Below are 24166 nucleotides of genomic sequence, written 5' to 3'. Positions count from 1 at the left end.
GGTTAGTAGAACAGATTGGCAATTCAAAATAAACAAAAATATGTAACAAACAAACGCGAAAACGCCAAAATTGTCTCGAAAAACGTGCACGAGGTAAAAAATAACACAACAAACCAATTGCCAATTTTTTTTTCACAACGAGAGAGAACATGCTTTTTCCCATGTAACTACCACCGTACACACCTGATTCAAATCCCTATAAATAGGCTCTCTAAACTCTGTTATTTTTAAGAAACTTCTGGTAAGTCGGCTCTAGTGCATCTTACTCAGTTGGACCGTTCGTGTCGGGTGGTGTAACCTCTTCTGAATTGAAAGTAAGTTGTGATATTTTTGTTTGCATTGGTGCCGGTCTATTGTTTATGCATTGCGATTGTTCAAAGGATGTTTAACATTTTAATTTTATTCAATGTAAACTACGAATAACCGAAAGTATAATTTTTTAATTTTCCCAAAATGGTTGGCTTATACAATAAGTTAAGCGAAGAGAGTTATTATGAACAAGATAAATTGTAATAGTACAACTTTAATGACAATCAAAAAATAATATAATATCAAATAATAAATGGATTTTCATCAAGTAAAAACCACCTAAATTCAACAAATCAATTTTTCATACTCGGCTCGAATTTTACCTGTAAATGTGATTTTACCTAAAATTTGAAAAAGTCATTGTCACAATCTGTGAAAAATTAGTTGCTATTAAAAGAGCTGCTACTGTGATGGTCCATCAGGAATATTGAAATAGTGATACGCATTTTTGCAACGGAAGAGTAACTGGAAATGCAGATCAGGCTTAGCCAAATGGGTTAAAAATAAATTTAAAAAAAAATAATTTTGAATTTTTGTTACACTGTAAAATAATGGTAGTAACGTTATTTTACCACGTTGAATCTTTGCTCCGAGTTTGCGAACTTAATTTCCACACCATATATATAATATATGCAACTTAAACTCAGCAAATGTAAGTTTTAATAAAATATTGGTCAAATTTTCTAAAACAAATACGTATGAAAAATACGATAAATGTTAAAATAAAAGAGTGCCGGTCAACTAGAAACTTAACATCTGGAATTCACGCTGCGCGGATTTTGTCACGAGAGTAGCAACGCATTAAAATTTGCCTGGAAAACATCAATATTTAAAAAAATCTCGGGTTAAATACACAAACCCGAGGCGGAAACATTCCTAAACGTAATTTGGACGATTTTTATTTTTAGCATCGAACCTCGTTCGAATTCCCCCTGAATTGAGTTTTCTTTAAGTGTTTTTAAATGAAAATTTTTTGAATAAATTTATTATTATTATTATAATTATTATTATCAGAGTGATATGAATGAAATATTTCTAATTAGTATATTCGCATATTTGTAGATGTGTAGGCAATTTGATTAAATGTTATCGTTTAATTTTTCTTTTGAAATTTCGAAAATATTTTGCAAAATGTTTAAATGACTTCCAAGACTATATGTGCTACAAAATTTTATTCAAAATTGGAATAATTATTAACTTGAAATAATCGGTGGCTTTTCAAATTTGAACAATTGTTTTTTCTCCATCGCCCTGTAGTATTCATTATCGAAATCGCGCACTGAGTAAGTCCAATAAGCCATTTTATACGACGGAAACTATTTTTACTCTCTCTGTTGTTAATTGAATGTCTAATAAGTATGATAAAAGTCAGCTTTTATTTCTGTCTAGGAGTATAATGCTACGTACATCTCTCTCAAATATTTGTAAATTTTTATGTAACTAATTTTCTGTGCATAAATTTTATTCATTATTATTATTATATGTTTAAAAATTTCCAGAGGAATTTGAAATTGTAATAATATATAGGGCGTCCCATTAGAATTAACGCCCACTGCACCCATTTCCGGTATGACTTCGGACACACTGTATATTGGGTTAGTAAAAAATGCACAAGAGAATATTGTCAAGATTTTTTAACTGCTAATTAATTAAATGAATTAATCTTGCACTGTCTAATTTTATTCCTCCTTCAATATAGAGTGACGTAAAATATATGGTTCTTTCTTAATAGAACACCCTGTATATAAGAAAACGACTAAAAATCGCGTCGAGTTCAACGACTTGACTGTTTTTACTCCTAGACGGATGGTTCTATTCTTGTATGGGCTAATTATAGTTGATGACACGTTGCCCAACTCACGAGTGCTCATGCACGTTGACGGTTCAAATATGGTGTCAGTTGAGACCTGGTAATTTTAAAAGATCGTAATATTTCCAACAGTCAAAGCAGGCTGTGCCGGATCGTTTTCAAAGCAAATATTTACGACGTCGTTTCGTCATCGTTGCAGATCATGACATTAACCGTCGCCTGCAGAGCAACAGACCAGGACAAGCACAGGAACGATGTCAATTCCTTACTGTTCCACAAGGGAAAGCTGTACAGCGGTGGCGACGACGGCCTGGTGAAGGTCGGCACCTTATTCTAAGCTTTTGATTTCCCAATTTCCAAACCATTATTTTTAGGTGTGGTCTGACGACTTGGTGAAGCAACAAGAAGTCCAGGCGCACGCCTCGTCCGTATACAGCTTGGCGGCTAGCGAGGACAGCTTATATTCTTGCTCCAACGACGGCACCGTTAAGCAATGGGACCTGAACACGCTCGCGCCCAAGGGAACCCTCATCGACGAGAAGCAAAAGGAATTCTACAAGCTGGTTTATGCTATCGGCAGGCTGTTCGTCGCTGACAACGAAGGGAACGTAAGCTGCGCCTCTGGGTAATTTTGGCGAAGCACTTGGGCGATAAATGCGTGTTGTAGGTGAATGTATATAAAGACAACAAGTACCAAGGACAGGTAGACGTGGCGGAAAACGTCAAAGATTTGGTCGTCAGCGGTCACTTTATATTCACCGTCAAGGATTTGGACCTCATCGTTGCGGAAATCAAGCTGGACGGTAAGTGAGAGGTAGCGGTTGAAATTTTGGAAATGACTTGGAAATTGCAGGGGATTCCGTCCAGTACGGCTACAAGGCCGAGTTCATGGGCCGCGCGCCGGTCACTCTAATCGGCGACAAGCTGTTGGCGTTCGTCGCCAGAGAAGGCAAGGAGATTCTGCTCCATCAAAATAGCGAGGCTGCCAAGTTCGGCCAGGCTGCCCGTATCGCTGTAAGTACCGTCTAACATACAGCTACACAATTGCTATTTTTCTCAGCTAACTCCAAAAATTACATACAAATATTTTAAATATATGTCGATCAGCTGGGAGACGTTGCCGTCTCTTCGTAAAAGTAGCAGATATTTTCTGATTAACTTTGTTTATTATATTTCCCAGTAACCTAGCTTTCACGTCCGTAGATCGATTAAATATTTCCTTATTTCTTTCTTCAAAGCATGTTTAAAAGAAAATGTTTATTACCGTCTTATTTCAACTCGCAAGCTAAAACTTCGATCGTCATTTATCAAAAGCACATGTTTTGTGCAGAAAGGTTGGTTTGTGTTTTTAGCGTCTATTCTGAAAAACTCTTTTAAGTTTCTGGTAAACAATAATTTTGGCGTATTTGACTTAAGTAGGCAAACAATTTCCAAAATGTCTTCAATGTATACTTTTGTATCCACCTTATACCTGAAAGTAGTAGGGATTGGTTACTTCTGTAACCCCCATCTGCATGAGAGATATATAAAAAAACGTTGCATTTTTGAAGAAACACCCTGTATATTTTCTGTAATAGCACGGCTCGGAGCTCATCATCAACGCGTTAGCAGGAGCGCAGTGGGGCAACGAGGAGGTCCTCTTCAGCGGCGGTTGGGATAAACTCGTGAGGAAATGGAAAATTAGAAACGGGTCGCCTAGTGACGAAGGCAGCGCCAACGTGGACATCGTGGTGAACTCGTTGGCCACAGGAAGCGCGGGATCGGTTTACGCCGGCGGCAGCGACGGCCATCTTGTGCGGGTCGATGTCAGTTAGAGGAAAGTCCGCCCTAACTTGTTAAAATTAAGTTAAGCACTTTGATTATGTTACTGATACGTAAAGAGCTGTCAGTTGCTGTGGCATGGTTGTTTATAGAATGCGAATTGCGAGCTAACACTTTGTACTTCTTGGAAATAAACGATGGTTGAGAAAGAGTGGTTTTTGTTTTTTCTCTTTGTCCCACCAATGAATCACTTTAAAATGAAGGATAAACTGAATTTCGGCCGTACGTTGCTGGAACTGTCCACCATTGCTCAATTTTGTGCTTATATATTAATAGTCGGACGGCTCGGTTATTTTTAAATCACACATTTCGAACGGTTTGGATTTAGTACATCTTGCGCAAGTTCAACATTTGCCTCGGTCTTCCCAATTGACGGTAAGTAAGCAATATGTTTGACCCGTTTGTATATAGATTTTTTTCAACTTGGTCCTTTACAAGTTAAAATTGGTATTTGGAATCATCATCTTACAGCTTAAAAATTGTTAGAGTAGTGAAGTATAAATAGAACACTTCGAAAAGTGAAGAAATATTGACGACGAATTGCAAAAAATCTGTTGAAAACAATATTAAGGATATTCCGGAATCAAATAGAAGACCGATGTAGAAACAGTGAAGTCTGTTCATAGATATAAGAAACTGACTAACTGATACGAATTAAGGAAAGACCCGGGCAAGCTGTCAGAATGAAATATGGCCGAACAGGTCCGTACTTTGCTAAGAATTTAATTATTTTGGGGTTTTATTAGGAAAGATACTAAATAATATTTTGTTATTTATGTATGTATTTATGTTTAAATCTAAAATAAAATTACAAATTATTTTTATTACCTACTTAAATTACTTAAAATTATCCACATAATGTGTCAGTATCACTATCGCTATCATCGCGTGTTCTAATTATTATTTGTTCTATATTATTTGCAATATGGATTTACGATTATTCTGCTTTTTCTATATGTTTAACTGCATTTGGGCAACTTTGTGGAGGGATGTTCGAAACTTCGGTTTCTATAAGTTTGAGGACATTGGAAAAAACATTGTTACGACGAATGGCAGATTTCAGTTGGCACCAAACATGTTCAATGGGATTAAATATACAGTGGTAACTGTATGCCCTAGATTTTTTGCATAATTGTCACAGACGTGTTCCTTTTGTAGGTTGAAGCTTTGTAGAACCTCAATTAATTGCTTTTTGGTATAATCTTATTGAAAATAAATGTCGTTATTATGCATGTAGTTTTGGATTGTCGCTTTTGTGTCACATGAGGAAGGGGTTTTAGTCAACTGTGTACTGTGAATGTTTGGACCTAGTTTGTTTTTAAACCAATTTTCAAATAAATCAGCGGTGGTGTCTTCATGGTAATCCAGAGGAGAATCTTTTTTTTGGCATGTAATTTGGAATCCAACCATCTTTAGAGCCAGTTATTATTTTACGTCTTTTTGATGGCGCGTTTGTTTTACACTTATCAGTTGACTCAACCCAACCCTTTTCCGGTGTATCATAAGTGTTGAACCAAGTTTCATCAATGTATGTTAATGACCACCCTTGGAGAATCCCATTCAAAAACAATTGGTCACTTTCTTATATCTATGAACCTATATACCTAAAAATATTTTCCAGAAGCCTCTTTGCGACAGAAATATTTTTAAATGTGTAGATAAACAGGCTGCCTGTGCGGTATTTTGTTGACAAAAATAAAAAAAACATTACGTGGCCATAAGTCTGATTCGGGTTCAACGAATCCTGTCCAAAAACTTGGCAAATGTTGTTGCTCGTTGCATATTTGCCAACACGTTTGTCAACGTCGGTAAAGATGTCTAACATGAAGCAATTTAGGACTCAAAACCACGTACTTTCTTCAAACTACACCTAAATTTAGAGAAAAGTTTATTTACAAAGTTATCTCAATTAGTTTTGGTTTTCATTTAATTCTTCTTCATCAAAATGGCAACGACGTCAAATTCAAGCAAGTGGCTCGGATTACGGTGAGCGGTGTTATATAGCGTGAGATTTCTTCGGAACGCAGAGGGGTTTCAGAACGGCTCTGAGATGATCATCAACGCGATGTCGGGAGCCAAATGGCGTAACCAAGAACTGTTATTCAGCGGTGGTTGGGACAAGACGGTGAAGATGTGGAAAATCAGGAACCATTGCCCCAGCGAAGAGGCTAGGATAGAGGTGGACTTCGTAATTAATTCGATGACTGCTGCGAAAGAGGGGTCGGTGTACGTTGGCGGGGGAGACGGCCATCTTGCCAGAATCGACGTCGGTTAAGTCTAGGGCGGCGGGTGAATTACTTAAGCGAAAGACTGACTAAACATAGAAGCGGGTTAGCTGTCCATGTGTGAGTGCAATAAAACTCGTCGCAAATAGAGTATACTTCATTGATTAGCGTAAAGATCGTGAACCTAACTGCATTGGCAATTGTACTACCTAATTCATTGAATATTCATACGTGACGGCATTGGGTCTCAGTCATCGTACGAAAACTATTGTATAGCCTCGCACGAAATGGCCGTCATCAGTAAACAAGTTTTCTATCAAAAATCCGCTATAAAATGTGACAGTTTTCATTTCCTGCACGATAGTTGCTTCAAAGGGAATTTATGGATATTAAAACATTGCATTCCCGGCGCAATTAAGTTCTTCTTACCTATATATGTTGTAAGTATGCTCTGTATGTACACCGTGCGCCAAATAAAATGATCCATTATAAGCTCTGGAAACCCATAGAATATACGAAAAAAAGTTTCGAACAAAAGCTTGCTGGATTCTACTGAACATTATAATTTGGTTGATACAGCGTCCTCCCCGACATCAACTTAAATATTTATTAAAATATAAGATAAATTACAAACTTACATTATATTTTGCCCTAGAATTGATATCTGAATGAAAATATAGTGTATTCCATTTGAAAATCTTGAAATTCGAGAAGGAATTTCTTAAGAAAGTGACCTCTATTTTAACCAATGATTTCAAAAATGTCGAAATATATAGGATTACTCATGATGAAGCATTAGTGCATCAGAAAATTGCAGGTCAAAGCGGGGCTGAATTATAGAAGATTGATGAGCGATGGTGGGTTTTTAGGGCAGCTTCTTCTGCAGCAAGTGAGATCTTCTCTATATGGAGTGACTTTCGCGATGGCGCTCGTATCTTCCAATTGCGCCATGTGGTAAGACGCTTATGAGTAGGTATTCCAAAAAATTTTTCAGCAATTTATTTGGCCGAGTGCATTATTACAACATTGGATTGGTGTCGGGCGTTATATCCGGCTTGGCTCTACTTATCGAAACTGAGGAAAACAAAAACCTGGACGCTTTAATTTTCGTCAATATGGTGCTCGAATCTGCATTCAGGAATGGCGACCACTTCAACGTTTTCAAGCTGACACCGGCTCGCGAGGTTCTAGCCTTCGTGGTGATAAGCGCCTTCCTGATGCAGCTTTTACAGACCAGAAATATGGATCTTCAGTTCACACACTTCTGGTAAAGCCCAATAACGTGATAACCGTTCTGTTCTATTCATCAGTATACTATCCAATTTAGGTTTTATGTGCCGCTAATGCCGATACGGTCAGGCGAGGATATTCGGTGCGCTCATCGACATCATTGCTTAAAGTACATGGGTGAGGTGAGCAAATTTATCTTTTTTTACCCATATAACGTTCGATTTTAGGTCAGGGGGTGGCTAAATATTTTGGACTAGGTTTCGCTTTAAGTATTATCAAGAAACTGATACCAAATCTGCTGCTACTGCACAGAGCACCAAGAAGAATGATCAGAATACTCTTCAATAAACACAATGTTAGTTTTGGTGCCTTTATGGGAGCCTATGTGGGGTTATATCGGGTAAGATGGACACTAGTCCAGAAAACATTAAACCTTGGACATCTTTTTCTCAGATGATAACGTGCACCCTCATTAGACGTAAAGGTCCTCATCGGAGGTATTTGGGGTTAATTGCGGGGTTGATTTCCTCCACTGCTTACGCACTGTCCCCCAATTTGCAAGTGTTGGTGGTCGGAATAACCACAGTCCTCCAAGTAAATGTTTCCTACTACGCAAATATTTGGAGATATCATTTTGGTTTGCAGTTGCTCTACCACAGCGTTGTGCGAAAGGCTGAACTGATATCCGGCGGTCTTCTTCGGCAAATCATTTTCATGCTATCCAACGGGTTGCTCATGCATAACGCCATCTTGGCGAAACCAACGTGCCCTCGGTATTACGCTAACATGGTGGACGTCGTCTCCAACAATTTGTGAGTAGCCTGCCTTTTCTTGGGCGGTAGGTTTTATAAGTTCTACTTTGCCATTTTTTTTAGGTTTTTGGAAGTTTACAAGAAATTGGTAGTTCGTTTTGTCCCATAAATCTCGAAAATTTGTCTTTACGCAATGACGTAGTTCTAAAAACAAAAAATATTTCAAAACTTAATCGTGAGGTCATTTACTTACTTCCTGTTTGATTTTTGATGTTTTTAATTAAGCACATACACACACGGGTTTCTCTTGAAACTTGTTTGTTTTTAAGGAAAAGGTAAATTTAAGTTTGTTGTAAGTACTGCCCAGGTTACGAACTGAAAATGATGAAGTTGAAACCTAACCTGGAGCTGATACAATTGTGCAGTTACGTCATAGCGTAATATCTGCATCAAGTTCATTATTGGATGTCGTAAATTGATACAGATATAGTTTTGATATCCGCGTTAAAACATACGGATCATTTTTGATTACGTCGCCGAGACATTGAAACAAAATTGATAAATGGTACACCAGCTTCGTCTTATTAGCGTAGTGATGATTTCTCTAAGGTTAAACCACCAGCATCATCACGACGGCTAAAGTTTTAAGCATCTCCGTTGGTAAGCATGCCATAAGAAAGAGCAAACTGGGACGTATGGTGCGCGTGAAGAATATAGAATAATAGAATAATAGAAGAATATAGAATAAGTCCATGTAAAGCGATTTGAACTTTACTGGCTGCTGCATCTTCTAGGTCTTCTTCTGCTGCAGTATCAACTGAAGCTGACCATATCCCTTAAGGTTCTTCATTATTTGTTCCAAATATTCTAACTTGTTTTTTTTTTAATTATGGTTATTTTGGACCATTTTTGAATCATTTCTAAAACAGTCTTTTTGGAAACATCTTCAACCAAAGCAGCCCTAAGAATTTGTCGGTGTGACCACATCTCAAAGGCTTCAAGTTTCTTGTGAGAGCGCAGACCTGGTTTGGTCTTTACTTTTAAACAGATTTCCCATTCTAACGAAGGGGTTTTCTCTTTACGGCACTTTACTTCTACAGATTCTCATTAATCGCAGTACCCAAATAAAAGCGCACAAAAATACAAAAAAACGATTTTATTTAAACCTAATTTACAAAATTAAAATGGAATAAAACATCCTAAAATAAAATAATATCGACGGGAAATGAGGGGAAAAAATAACGAAGAACGAATACTGGCGCTAGCGGAAGAAAGAGACGCTAATTAGTGAAAGTCCGATGTCGAACAATTTCACGCGACTTACTAGGCACGATAATTTATGCACTAATATCGTAATAAGTTAACGTTACTTATGTAACAAAAAAAGAGAATGATGACCTGATGATGCTCGGGAGATTCGGTTGCGAAACCTTTTACGGACCTCGTGATTAATTTTGCCACGTTCCGGAAGTTAGTTCTTAGCGCGGTTTCCCTTGCCCGGAACTGGGATCGCTCCGGGTGGTAGATTCGGAAAATCGCCGCCCCTGTTTTTGGGGTTGTTCTGCGGAAGATTTTGTTCGCCTTCCTCTTCGAACGGCGGAGGGGGTAGCGTGCTCGGCACGTCGCAATCTTCGGTCGGCGGTACGACGCATCTGAAAAGCGTTTAGTGAGGGACCAAGGTCTGGCCGAGGGTACCGCGTTACCTCAAGGATCTCCTGTCGAATACCAACATGGCCGGACATCTTTGCAACCTCGGGTATCCGCCCTGGCACTGCCAATACCTGTTGCACGATTTTCCCAGCGGTACGTTGCCGTTGGGATCGTCGTTACAAAGCGCTGAAACAGATTGTTCATATTTTTATTATTAATATTTCGGTATTCGAAAAAATTATTTAATGGAAAGAAAACGTAAAGTATCACAATGAACATGTGTGATAATTGGCTTTGCAGGCGACGCTGTATTGTCCCGTAGGGTTACAAAACACGTCAAAGAAAATTTTGTGAATTTAAAAAATTGGTTTCAAAATAGTTAACTTACTAATAAACTTAAGAGACTACATTAGAATCAAAATTGTCAAATCAATGAGATAAGGTGTACATATCAACTTTTCAACGAGAGAAATAAGCGGACTTCTGGCCAAATTTTCATAGCTTAAATATCTCCCACACATCGAAAATTTAAAAATATTATACACTGGTTAATGAAAAGCCGTCTTATTTATTTATTTGTTTATTTTACGTCAGAATTAAAAGGTTGTCTTGAAATTTAAGAAAATATTGGAAAAGATAAAATAGTTATCAAATAGAACATCAGTTCAACGCCCTTGCACGTAAAACCGATGGATGGACAAAACATTTAATTTCTAAATTAAATTATAGGTATTCTACATTTAAGGATAAGATATTTTTTACTATTTAATAGATATGAATTACTTGAAATAAAAAGTATTTCCACAATTTTCTTTTCTTTACTATGATTGTTGATTATGATTACGCTCCAATTACTCGACTATAAAAATTCATATGTACTTTCAGGGTTTCATTTGTAAAAGTTATTTTGATTTTGTAATGTAATATATTCTATTCTGTTCAATATGATGGTTGTGGTTCATACAAAATTCAAAAGCACATGACAGATAGGAACCCATACCAAGTGGTGATGTATAGGGAATTCTGGACACCCCTTAGTATTCTATCTAGAAGACGATTTCTCAAATCATCGTGGAGGCGTTTGCTATTTTTTTTTTAAGAGCGCATTTCTTGTTTCCTAGTCGCGCTGCTTACAATAATGTAGATTTGAATTTCTATCCAGTTTCAGCTTCAATCAAATTCCATCTTTTTTGTTAAAGATTGTATTAGTCCTAGCGCGTTTTTCTAGAATTTATTCTCGATGTTGGAAGGAATCAAGAGTTTGTTCTATTTTTAAAAATGGTGAAAAAAGTCACGTAGGTAATTATAGACCAATCACAATGTTATGCAATTTTTCAAAAATACTAGAAGTTACTTTGGATGACAACTCCCTAAAAAACATCTCGCCAAATCAGCATAGCTTTTATAATTTTCAACTTCAGGGGTGCCACAAGGTTCTAATTTCGGACTCCTCTTGTTTCTAATGTTTATTGATGACGTTTTTTCAGTTTTCGGCAATCCTCAAACCGTGATATTTGCGGATGACTTAAAAATGTATTCCTCCATTTCCCGTGTACCTGACTGCGTCACTTTGCAGAGTGCAGTGGATACGCTGTTCGACTGCTCTACCTCAAACGATTGACAAATTTAACTGCAAACTAAATGAATTGTTTGAGGTCCGGTTCGCGTCAGCTGTGTACAACTTCAATTTCGATTGCGGACTGTCTTAATTGCGTACCAAAGGGCAATTTAATTAATTTGCTTACTAAATATTATTATTTTTTTAAATATCTATAAGGTTGTTCGGAAAGTCATTTCGTTTTTTCCCGTCAGAGGACTTAATTACGTTTTTTCGAAACCAACTTCACACTTAAGCCGCATAACCATTATATGTCTTGAGAGCTGATATTGCAAGGCTTGTGTGTGAAAAAGTTCTATTAATTCTACGCAGTAGTTTTTGGTTGGTGCCCTTTTAAATATGGAGAGCAATAAGCAGCATTTTCGTCATATTTTACTTTTTTACTTCAGAAAAGGTAAAAATGCTGTCCAAGCGAGAAAAAAATTGACGGATGTGTATGGAGAAGGCGTGTTAACAGTACGCCAGTGCCAGAACTGGTTTGAAAAATTTCGATCCGGCAATTTTGATGTCGAAGATGCACCACGGTCTGGAAGGCCGGTCGAAGCTGACAAAGATGCGATAAAGGCATTAGTTGATGCAAATCGGCGAATAACCGCACGAGAGATCGGTGAGAGATTAAATTTGTCGAATTCGACTGTTTATGGCCATTTGAAAGGCATGGGCTTAACCTCGAAGCTCGATGTGTGGGTGCCCCATGTCCTTACGGAGCGAAATTTGTGTCGTCGCGTTGACGTGTGTGATTCGCTCCTCAAACGTCAAGAAAATGATCCATTTTTGAAGCGGATTATTACTGGGGACGAAAAATGGGTTGTATACAACAATGTTAAAGGCAAGAGGTGATGGAGCAGAAAAGATGAACCGGCTCAAAGCGTGTCAAAAGCCAACATTCACCAAAAAAAGGTGATGCTCTCCGTTTGGTGGGATGTCAAAGGAATCGTTTTTTTTTGAGCTTTTGCCGGACAATTCAACGATTAATTCAGAAGTCTATTGTCATCAACTGGACAAATTGAATGATTCACTTAAAGAGAAGAGGCCCGAATTAATCAACAGGAAAGGTGTAGTGTTCCACCAGGATAATGCGAGACTTCATACAAGTTTAGTCACTCGCCAAAAACTTTTACAGTTTGAATGGGACGTACTGCAACATCCACCATATTCTCCAGATCTGGCGCCTTCCGACTACTATTTGTTCCGGTCCCTGCAAAATTTTTTGGATGGCAAAACCTATACCTCAAATGAAGATGTCAAAAACCACCTGAACCAGTTTTTTGCCAGCAAGGACCAAAACTTTTATGAGAGGGGAATTATGTTACTGCCAGAAAGATGGCAAAAGGTGTTGGACCAGAATGGCCAATATATAATTTAATAAAATATTTATTCATTATACGAAAACTGTCTTTCATGTTCCCCAAAAAAAACGAAATGACTTTCCGAACAACCCAATATATATTGCTCTCTAAATGGAATGTTTATTATTATTAGTATTTAAGAGCCTCTTACCGGAGGTGGAGAATACGTAAAAACGATCAGATTGCAAATTTATGTAACCAAATCACCTAGGGACTAACCAAAAAGAGGGAACACCAGGAATACAGCGTAAAACTTACGATGTTTCTGACACCCGTCTACATTCTCGGGCCAGTCGCAGGCGTGCGTTCGGTCGTTGTACAGCAGACCGCCGATGCAAAGCTGTTCAGTTGCCGTGCCGTTCCAGCAAGTCCAATACCGGGTGCACGAGGTTTCGTGCTCGAAGATTCCGTACAGCCAGTCGCAGTGCTCGGTTCCTATAGGCGCGTCTGAAAAATGCCCTACAATATTTCAGGTCTACGAGAACCGCGGACCACTAACTCGCTTGCTGTTTTCCCTCGCAGTAGTTGGACCGCCAGGGGTAGTCGCAGCCTTCGGTGACTCCCCGGTTCTTCCCGGCGAAAACTAAGCCGTTGGGACAGTCGTACAGTTCCGGCTGGCCGTTGACGCATTCCCAGTACCTGTCGCAGTACGTCGTGTCAGCGATCACCCGCGATTTGACGTTGCAAGGGTCCTCCTGGTTGTTTTTCAGCTGTTGTCCGCTCACCAAGCCTGAGATATGAGTCTTCGTTGATTATTTTTGGATAACAATTATAATAAAGTTTATTATCCCGGATTATAGCAATTTGCAGAAGGAAGATTGGGGCTGTAGACGGCTGCTTTCCGAGGCAAAGTGCTTTTCTTTACAAGAATGTCCTAAATTACCGGCAATCGATGAAGGAAAGAAAGTGGCTGAAGTGTTTATGAACTTAGCCGAGGCGTTTGCCACTGTAGCACACCGTGTCCTACTGGGCAAACTTCATAAAATGACTATTAAAGGAATTGTGTATGACTCATTTAAATTCTATGTCAGTGATAGAACACACTGCGTAAAGATATCTAATGTACACAAGAGTTGAGCATTCGGAGTGCCGCAGGGTACAATATTTGATCCATTTCTATTAAGTATATACATAAATGGTATATTACCAATCAATGACAGCCCAATCTTTATGAAAAACACTGAAATGACGGTAGCTAGATTGAAGAATTGGCTAGATTGCAGCTTGTTGTCGTTGAACGTAGGTAAGGCCAAATTTATAACCTTAGGCCTAACCCAGAGGAACCTCCACAATATTCGGAGTAAAACATTAACTAACCAAAATTGTGCAGTATAGCAAAACATTATTGTTAGTTTATTTTGATGAGAAATTGAATAAAATATCAAAATCGTCGTCAAAAATGTGTTTTTCTGTGTTTAAGTGTGCAGCATAATTAGAATCTATACTATTGTTTTTAAACGCTCTTTTATGTTCGTTAATGCGTTTCTTGAAGGATCTCCCTTTGTGTCCAATATAAATTTTAGGACAAGATCCCCATTTCAACTTGTAGACACCTGATGTTTGAGATTTTGGACATTTCGTTCTATTGTGTTGTTGTGAGTTGTTAGTTCTGAAAGCTATTTTTAAACCACATTTTGACAAATGTTTTGAAACTTTTTCACTGGATTCTCCTATATATGTAATTCTTTTAAATCGTTGGTGTTCTGTATTAGGTTTCGGATAAATAGAGTTTACTGTTAGTGATATTAAGTTCTTTGTTGTAATTTTCTGTTGAAAGAGTGGCATATATTTGTTGACAACAATTTTGATATTTTACATACAGCCACAAAAAGTAGAAAATTAAATTTATTGGAAGCCGTGGAGATTAACAAAATCAGACATTCAAATGTATTGCTTAACGTTCAATTAGATTTAAATACCTCCCCTTTATCGAACTTCTCACAACAAGATTAACATTAACATTAATATCTGAATTTTTAGTTGTTAATTACATTAATTTAATTTTAATTTAATTATAATTTAATTTTAATTTAATTTTGATTTAATTTTAATTTATTTTAATTTAATTTTAATTTAATTTTAATTTAATTTTAATTTATTCAATTTTAATTTTAATTTATTCAATTTTAATTTTAATTTAATTTTAATTTAATTTTAATTTAATTTTAATTTAATTTTAATTTAATTTTAATTTAATTTTAATTTAATTTTAATTTTATTTTAATTTAATTTTAATTTATTTTTAATTTAATTTTAATTTAATTTTAATTTAATTTTAATTTAATTTTAATTTAATTTTAATTTAATTTTAATTTAATTTTAATTTAATTTTAATTTAATTTTAATTTAATTTTAATTTAATTTTAATTTAATTTTAATTTAATTTTAATTTAATTTTAATTTTAATTTAATTTAATTTTATTTAATTAAAATCATACTTTTCAAAATCAAAATATACTCATCTCAACTGCTTTTCCAAGACAGCAAAGGTTTTACTCTATAGAAATTTTACGTGAAAGCAATTGTAAGATTCATGTTTAAAGCCATGTATTATAAAACATTTGGCTATGCAAAAACATTTTAAGCATACTGGTCCAAGGGTTTGCAATGCTCTGCCTCCGTGTTTTAGACTGAAGCCCTATAGGAAAATTAAATATAAAATAAATGCTTGGATTGTTGAAAGTCATTTCTGTATTTAATTGCGTACTTTTCCTTTTCCATCTCATGTATGATTGTGACATTATTATAAATAAGTATAGTCTTGCAAATTGTGCAGCGACAAAGTGTTGTGGGTTATATTTATGGCCCAAACTGTAATTTGTTATATTGTTGTTGCTAAATAAATAAATAAATAAAAAATAAATAAATAAAAATAAAGGACGACAAAGAGGTAAAAGGTAATATTTAATTTATCTTCCAATTTGTACTTGAGTTGTTTGTAGAATACCAGTATTCCAAATTTACGCTGCGATCTGTAAAATTTTTATAAATATGTTCGGTTACGGCTTGTTGGTTTCCTTTGTTGTTCCAACTGGTGCATGCTTATCAGGAATAACTAAAATTGCGTTGCTGAGAAAGGCCACATTATCATTAACATCCTCTAGAAATTATGTAAAGTGAACAACAAAAGGGAAAGTAGACAGAACAAAATGTTCATTATTCATATTTCATCTGGCAGTGTTGAACATATTGATATTTTATGGGAAAAGAGGAAGGAAAACACCAAAGTAAAATTATCAAAATTACAGTTCGAGAATCAACGAATTCCCATTCCGTTGGCAAAACGCATTCTTGACTCTAACTTTCAACTTTCATTCGAGGCTTGGTTCTCTGAATAGCCTTCGCAACGAGTAACGTTCCCGCCAGGAATTGTTTTAATTAAGAGGAACAACGAGCAACGAATACCGCAACCAAAACAATTTGATGCGTTATGACGCTTTCTTTTTTGTCACCTAGTAATTTACCGGGTGTTTCCGTCACCTTTTGCTAATTTCTAGATTAAACAGAATGTTAACATGGCTCAAAATGTCTCTGTAAATAAATAAAACTAAAAAAAAAATTGATTTTTTGAATCTGTGATAGCTGCAAATAAATAAAATCTACTGCTGCCGAGAGCTTGACTGAAACTGAAGAAGCCAACAGGATGGTTGGCGAAACGTCAGCAAGGTTCTACTCAGCAAAAACCGACGCAGGAGGAATCCAGAAGTTTTGTGAAAAGGATTACATCAATGCTAAACTCGCCAATTAAAGTCAAGTTATTAGTTTTAATGTCCCATTTATTTCAAGAAGAAAATGAAATTAATTCAAATAACATTCGAATATTTCAAATGGTTATTCCGCATGAAAAAATAAGATTTCTTTTTAATATGAACATGGGTATATATAGTTTTCGAGATACAAGTTGTCATTTTTTTTTCCGTTTATAATAAATATTATTTAACACGACTTTTGGTTGCTTTGTAAACACCATATGGTGCTGTGCTGTGATTAGATTTGTTCCAAAAACGAAAACGGAGTTTCATCAATTTCAACTAAGACTCCTGTGACAACAAACAACGCTCCCAAATTTTAACACAAGATATTTATTAAACATCTTTTTTTTTAAGTTTGCCATCCTGTGTCTTGCAAATTCATTTTCGGGATATGTTCATATGAATTTTTTTTATTTATTCATGTAGTATCATTTCTTAAAGTAGTTATTTCCGGACACACATTTAGGAACGTTTAGTTATAAAATAAATGCCCTATTATTTAGTTATTACTTTTAACGATAGTTGTATTTAATAGACTAAATTTTGCACCGACTGACTCAAAGTATTGAATTTTACTTTTTATTAAACTTCTGGATTCCGCGTGGGTCGGTTTTTGCTGAGTCGAACTTGCTGACGTTTCGCCAATCATCCTGTTGGCTTCTTCAGAGCTTGACTGAAACAGTTTCAGGCAGTCAGGCTCAGTAACGACATATTGGCTTTTAGGCTATTTTTATTTTTTCGAAAATTTATGGAAAACTCGAATTTCATCAAGTGAAGAAAGCATTATTACTTTTTCTGCCGAAATATTATACCACGCCCTAAGTGGGTTGGGTCGGGATACCTGGGAAGATCAAAAAGCCAACAAAAATAATTCTCAGTGACGATAGGATATCTAATCCGGATCTGCCGTGATGCGAAACGATGTACTTCTATCATTAAAAAAACAATTTGCATCAATAAAACAAGCCAGCCCGTTAACCTTCACCTTTTCTGATCCCGCGTGTCTTGGAGTTGAAATAAATACTACCTGCAGCACGGATTCTTCAGGTTCGCCCGTGAGAACAAGCATTTCTTTATTTTTTTTTTGCTAAACTCGAGATAACCTTGGTTCGAGGGCAAAGCTGCTGATCAGTTTGGACGTATTGGACTTTCGCTGATAGCGTTGACTAATCGAGATCAAGCAAACGCCATTTTTAAATCTACCTTTAGCGATTTTCCTTTAAAGAAACTGCTATATAGTTATCAATACTTGGCAACCCTGTGTCAAACTGACTGCTGATTCATCTTCTCGCATTTTTTCTTCGGTTTTAGTAGTTCCAACTATGTAATAATAATAATAGAAACAACAACATTATAATACAAAATCTACATAATTTTATTCTAAGCTAAGGAAGGGACAAGAAAAAAAACTAAATAAAAAACTATACACCTATACAGGGTAAGTCGAAAGCTAGGCTAACCCGTTTCGATAATGAACGGTGTTAATCGTTGTTTCCAAATATTTTGTTGAAACTTAAGATACACTCTTCTTCTAAAGGTGTGTTTTTTCTTCACGTACGTCTATGGTCTTCAAAGTTACTTGGGTTAAAAACTTAATAATAGTACAAGGTGTTTCAAAAAACATGGGAGGGCTTGTTTTTATCCCAACATAGGTCTGATTCTGCTTCATTTCACAGGTTGTTAAATAATTTTATTTTTTTGATGTTTTGATAATTTATAGTTTATCCATAACGTGTAGCAACTCCAATTAGGAGGGTAAAAGTTATTTAAACTCACACAACTTTTTCTTTGATAGCAACATTAATTAATATTTAGTGTCAGATTAAAGCTACTTTTCTCCATTTAGATTTCTTTAATGAGATAAATGCATTTGTGTTGTGTTATGTTGTGTATTGAATATCTTTATTTTTTAAAGATTTTTTAAGTCCTTAATTTAAACTAAGTGTGTACTAGTTTAAGTAACTTTTACCCTCCAAATGGTGTTGGATTTGCTACAGCCGTTCTGGATAAATTTCCGTACGAAACGAAGAACAATCGAACCCATGTTGATATATAGAAAAGATCAGTCCAGTTTCATTAAATTTTAAACTACATCAATGACAACTTAAAATGTCTATATTTTTTGAATTTATTTTTAATATTTACATGAAAAGTGTAACCAAAAAGGACAATTATTCATATACACACGAAATTTTGACAAAATGTTTGAAAAACTGCGACATTTATAAATAAAAATGTTATTTTCTAAAATAAAGGTTAAGGCCCTGGAATTATTGAAACCGGGAGTGAAAATAAAAAATGGCATAATAATAATAATCAAAATGTTCTTACACAATGAAGCTGTCAACAGCGGGCTGACCCATCTTTTCGACTCACCTCGTATTTAATATTATGTCGCTAATTTGTATATTAACAGACTTCCCGATACTGCATCACTTCGGGTTTCATTTCTTTTTCCAAAATGCTCCACACTATAGATGCGTTATACTCGTAATTAGCGTAATTAGCTAGATAATTAGCCAGATAGTTTTTGTGTATTGTCCATGCACTCACGATCTACATTTTTGTTATTGCCTATTTTCTCCATTTACGGGAATATTAATAACCTTTAATTATTATTATTATTATTAAGAACTAGAAAAAAACGATTTAAAACATTGTTTAATTTTTTTTTTTGTTAATAGTAAACAGTTAGATGTCCTGCTATAGTGACAATAAATAAAAGGAAGAGGAATTAGTTCTATGGCACAGACAATAAGAAAAACTATGTTCTGCTGTGCGTCACATATATATATATATATATATATATATATATATATATATATATATATATATATATATATATATATATATATATATATATATATATATATATATATATATATATATATATATATATATATATATATATATATATATATATATATATATATATATATATGTTGCTTTCGTAAATGCAAATGCAAAAGCATTATTAATTTTCGTTCTCAATTTATATTTTGTCATTTTGCTCGTAGAGTTTCCGTTGTTGGACTTAATCTATTGATAATTTCTTTGTATCGTAATCTGTGATGTGTTGGGTTGATACATAACCCGCTAATAGACCTTTAGGTACTACTTGGGTGCTTAATTAATTGAAGGTGATGAGAAAATGGCGCCAGCGTAGTAACGAATATATATTGTATAATAAATATTATACGTAAATAAGAAATTAAATGTCAGAACGTCATCCAAGCCTTTGCTTTTGTTTTCTGGTCAATGAAATAACGCCAGAAATATTAACGTTACAAACTAAATACACAATTTTATTAAAGATCTTCGATAGCCCCCGGGAAGTCTGCGGACTCGGCATCTGTCCGCGGCGTTTCAGAGAAATGCTAATAAGATTATAACACACATCGCTTTCTCTGAGGCAGCGCTTTCTACTCGAGCAATCCCAAACCCTGCCGGCGGTAATAATCATAATGGTTCTGTTTACTCTTTTGTTTTTTGTCGTGCGACGTGCGACCGGTCGGGCAATGAGAAATTTTAATTGGTTCAATTGTTTCTAGGTTGTTGCCTGCGGCAAACCTTCATCTTCGTTCAGAAATTTAAAGGTACAAAAATAGATGAACCGTTTTTATGCAACACGCACGTTGGATCGACAAAAATTGATTTTGAAAAATATCGAGAAAATGACCCCCGAAAACGTGTTATCCTGTAAATATCCTCCATAATTAGACTCCAAAACTAAGATGGGTGTATATTTTATTTTTCTTCGCCTTCAATTGGTCGCTTTGTACTATAGATAGCCAGTTAAATTGGTACGTAAGATCAGTATCAGTGGCAACATGCAACAAGATTAGAAGTGAATACAAAGTCCTATTTATCTCAGTCTCGTTTGAACATTTACAATCTCCATTCTGTTATCTCGATCTAATTGGACTATCGACTCTTGTCCTTGGATCGTCTCTTACAAGCACTATTATTTAATTAATTATACTGTGTTATATAATATAACTTTTATTAATAAGTACCAAGTGGTACGAATTCGTCAGCAATTTTCAGTGCGTCTATCAAAACATCACCGTCCACTTTAAACGAGAAATTCTCATTTGCATCGCATCTTCATTTAAGTAACCGAGCCAATCCTTTCGTTTATGTTCCAGTCTCGTTCGGTATGCAAATCTCGTTAAACAACGTTTTTTTCGTCTGGTTCCGACGAACGTGAAATGCCATTTTTGTTTTCCACTAATTGAAACGGCTGTTCGGTTCCGATCCGAGGTCGCTATCGAGATGAAACGCCGCGTGCTGGTCACTTCCACCGCAAGAACAACAAATCCGCGCAGAGATGTTTATTTTATGTTATTGTATTTTATATTTTTCATTCATTTGTTAATTTAGGTAACTAATATTCGCCACGCCTTGTAAACGTCAAGATGGGTACTATTATCCATACGCCCATCGGATTGTTCGCATTTTTGTAAAACAAATACTGATTCATGTCGAATTGTGAAATTTTTGAGTACCAAGAAAAAAAAATTCTGCTTTTGTAGAGTTACTGATTATTTGCGTAAATTTAATGTTGTTTTCTTTTATTTATACCTTAGCAACTCTGTGTAAAGTGCCTTTCAAGTCTCTCCAAACCTTGTTAAATATTAAAATTTGTACCAATAATAGTGTTGTCGACTGACATTTTTTCAAATATCTCGCATATAATTGACGAAACCTGAAACTCCCTCAAATTATCGCATCTTTAGCAGGTTTTCATTTACCCACAAAAACGGGAGTTTTTAGGATGTTTTAGATTTTCTGGCATATGATTTTTGTCAAGAGAGTTTTTCAAGAAAATACGTGTTTTTGGAAACAATGGAGTACGTGGCAATGACGTCGTCGTGTCTAGATTTAGGGCGAGAAATGGTGATTTTCATTTGGATTTTTTCAAATATTTTGAACAGCGTATATAATAGACGAAAACCGTAAATACAAAAATTGTAGCTCTCGATGTGGGCTATAACACTATTTAATACAATTTTTGACTTACGGCTAATAATTTTATAGGGAAAAGAACGATTCTGAGGGTCTTTAAGATTTTTGCGTGATTTGAGTAAGTCCTTTTTCAACAGGTGTGGACTTCTACCCTTCTGCCAGATCTAAAGTCGATAGCTGCAAACTTAAGACACCTGCTAATTTTTGAATGTAGCACCTAATATCTTGAACACCCTGTACAACAGGAGAAAACCTTAAATACAAATCGTCATGTAAAAGAAACTGATTTGCGAAACACGGGCCCACTTTCCAGTTGTGTTGAATTTGCGGCCGACCCTGTGCATTTTCAAAAAATCGTCAAGAATAGAAGTTTATGGAGTCGAATCTTCTGCGTCTTGATCTTGCAAACGGTTTCTGAAAAATGGTCTTTTTTGTAGACCCTTGCAAACGCGATATTTATTTTTTTTTAAATACTTCTCGATCCCCAAGTTCAATGTGAAGTCGATTGTCTCTAATTTCAGACACTTATGGTGTTTCATAGCAATGTCCAAAAAAAAATTCGACAATCGCGAAAAAAAGATGGATGCCGGGGTCGGATCGAGGCCATTTTCTATAGAAAGATTGAAAGAACTTCAGCATGAATGATGTCTTTCAAACAAACCGAACAACAATCGTAATTTTCTTCTGAGCTTACTTCAGCGCGAGTTTGAAATCAGATTTTCGATTTCACCAAAAAGACAAGTTAGTCAATATTGCATACTCGTACCATTGCTTAAGCATTCAATCGCCTAATTTCCAAAAATTTCTCTGCGTTTCTACCGACACAGCATCCGCCACTACTCGGAAGTACTTAGAGAACGACTGATTACCCAGGAAACCTCGTTACGTGGTTTTTGCGCAAACACACATCCGACATGCGTTACGTAACCAAATTTCCATCTGTGGCAACGTACCCGCATAAGAGAGGTGCGGGCGCTGAGCAGTTAGTTGAGTTTGATTTGGGTTAACGAACTTTTTGCCCGTCTATCGATAATTGTTGCTGCACGTCACTTTAAAACTGATTAATAATCCTGGACGGCCGTGCCGTACATTTTCCTTGAGCGCTTAAGTAATTCCGGCGGCGTACCCACCCACCGCATTGTTTCAACGATGGATGAGACGTAGACTGACATCGTTTCTTGGCTCGGTTTTTCTGTTGGTGCGAGCCACATGGCAAAATTAATAAAAAAATAAAAGAAAAATTTAAGAACTGACATTACGGATAGCAAACACGTTTTATTTTAGCCACCATTTGATATTTGTGGAACAATATAACGAACTATTTTTTATGTATTTCTTCTGTGTATTTTAAAACAATATTCTGACCGAGTAATGCTTCACGCGTGATGATGTTTACATCTTATATACGACATATACTGTTGTGTCAATATTTTTTATTATTTATTTATTATTATTCATTTATTTATTATTTTTTTATTTTCGATATTCTTAAAGTTCATGCACCACATAAACACCACAGTATAATACAGTTTTATCCAAGTTTCAGGTTGAGGACTTTAAAATTTCGGTGTATTTTGTTTATTTCTGGAAGTACACATTACAAATTGTCACGTTTTTTTGAGTGTGGAAGAATATATTTAAAAAAAATTTCTATTGCATATTTATTATTTTCTTTCTGTCGCACAAAAAAAAATATCGAACGATAGTTACCAGTCAGCGCCGCAGCGGCGATAACACAAACTAAACTCCTCATTTGGTCGGCGCTTCGTCGACGTACGTTTTAATGCAAACGCCCGGTATATATCACCAATTGTCAACCCGGACGAACCAAGACTGAAGCGAGTTCGAATCGCCTCCTACTTTTGACAGCACGACCTCCTGGTCAGCTTTGAAAGTGGTGTTCCTCTTCCACCACGTACGCCGCCCGTGGTGGTCTCGCTCGAAGAGAATAAGCGGCCGCTACGCTGACAGGCTTATCCGCCGAGTAACACGTCTGCCATCTGAAAATTAAAATATTATTTAACATCTGAATACAAAAAAAAAACTATCAATTCTTGAACTGAAAAAAAGTATTTTCCATTTGGAAATCGAAACATTTGCACGAATTTAAAAATTTGAGCTAAAGCTTAATTTCGTATTTTCTCTCTAGTCTATGTAACGAGTTTATATAGTAATTTTAGATAATTATTTGAAATAATATAACATATTGAAAATTACAATAAAAAAAATTGGACAAAACATTCGAAAGTCTTTTTTTAATGGAAACCAACCATCTTATCTTTTTATATTATCTTATATTATTCTGAATATTTATAATATACGAATATATATAATATACAATTTTTTATACTAATTTTACTGATATATCTATATGTTATTGTACAACTATGTACAACTAGCTGTTCCATTAATAAACATTATTTTATAATTATTATTAAATAATCAATATTATTATTATCATTATCATCATCATCATCATCATCATCATCATCATCATCATCATTATTATTATTATTATTATTATTATTATTATTATTATTACTATTATTATTATTATTATTATTTAATGGATTCCTCAGTCATCGCTGGATGTGGCTCCTTCCCTGTTTCGGCATTGGCTGCAAGAAGACAGGTGGGTAAGTTTTAGGTTATTTAAGTACGCGTCTGACAATGAGAGTTATT

The 24166-nt window shown here is 35.5% G+C and overlaps 3 protein-coding genes across 3 annotated transcripts; 2 read left to right on the top strand and 1 right to left on the bottom strand.

Moving 5' to 3' along the window:
• Positions 1-232: 232 nt before the first annotated feature.
• Positions 233-4086, top strand: LOC132701724 (uncharacterized). Its single transcript, XM_060669873.1, has 6 exons — positions 233-314; positions 2319-2438; positions 2494-2727; positions 2787-2922; positions 2973-3133; positions 3697-4086. The coding sequence occupies exons 2-6, from the start codon at positions 2322-2324 to the stop codon at positions 3931-3933; spliced, it is 885 nt and encodes a 294-aa protein (XP_060525856.1). The 5' UTR covers positions 233-314; positions 2319-2321; the 3' UTR covers positions 3934-4086.
• A 2763-nt stretch (positions 4087-6849) lies between these two features.
• LOC132701723 (uncharacterized) lies at positions 6850-8840 on the top strand. The gene is made up of 7 exons (XM_060669871.1): positions 6850-7119; positions 7160-7432; positions 7493-7572; positions 7623-7795; positions 7849-7989; positions 8041-8207; positions 8271-8840. The coding sequence occupies exons 1-7, from the start codon at positions 7013-7015 to the stop codon at positions 8314-8316; spliced, it is 987 nt and encodes a 328-aa protein (XP_060525854.1). The 5' UTR covers positions 6850-7012; the 3' UTR covers positions 8317-8840.
• Positions 8841-9347: 507 nt separating this feature from the next.
• On the bottom strand, positions 9348-23351 carry LOC132701725 (protein obstructor-E-like). The gene is made up of 5 exons (XM_060669874.1): positions 23195-23351; positions 13264-13494; positions 13023-13211; positions 9851-9983; positions 9348-9799 (listed from the first exon to the last, which is right to left on the bottom strand). The coding sequence occupies exons 1-5, from the start codon at positions 23235-23237 to the stop codon at positions 9619-9621; spliced, it is 777 nt and encodes a 258-aa protein (XP_060525857.1). The 5' UTR covers positions 23238-23351; the 3' UTR covers positions 9348-9618.
• Between the last annotated feature and the right edge of the window lie 815 nt (positions 23352-24166).

This window comes from Cylas formicarius, unplaced genomic scaffold (assembly GCF_029955315.1).
Source record: "Cylas formicarius isolate icCylForm1 unplaced genomic scaffold, icCylForm1.1 PGA_scaffold_5__7_contigs__length_24384050, whole genome shotgun sequence".
Lineage (NCBI taxonomy): Eukaryota > Metazoa > Arthropoda > Insecta > Coleoptera > Brentidae > Cylas > Cylas formicarius.
This window is presented reverse-complemented; position numbering and strand designations above follow the sequence as displayed.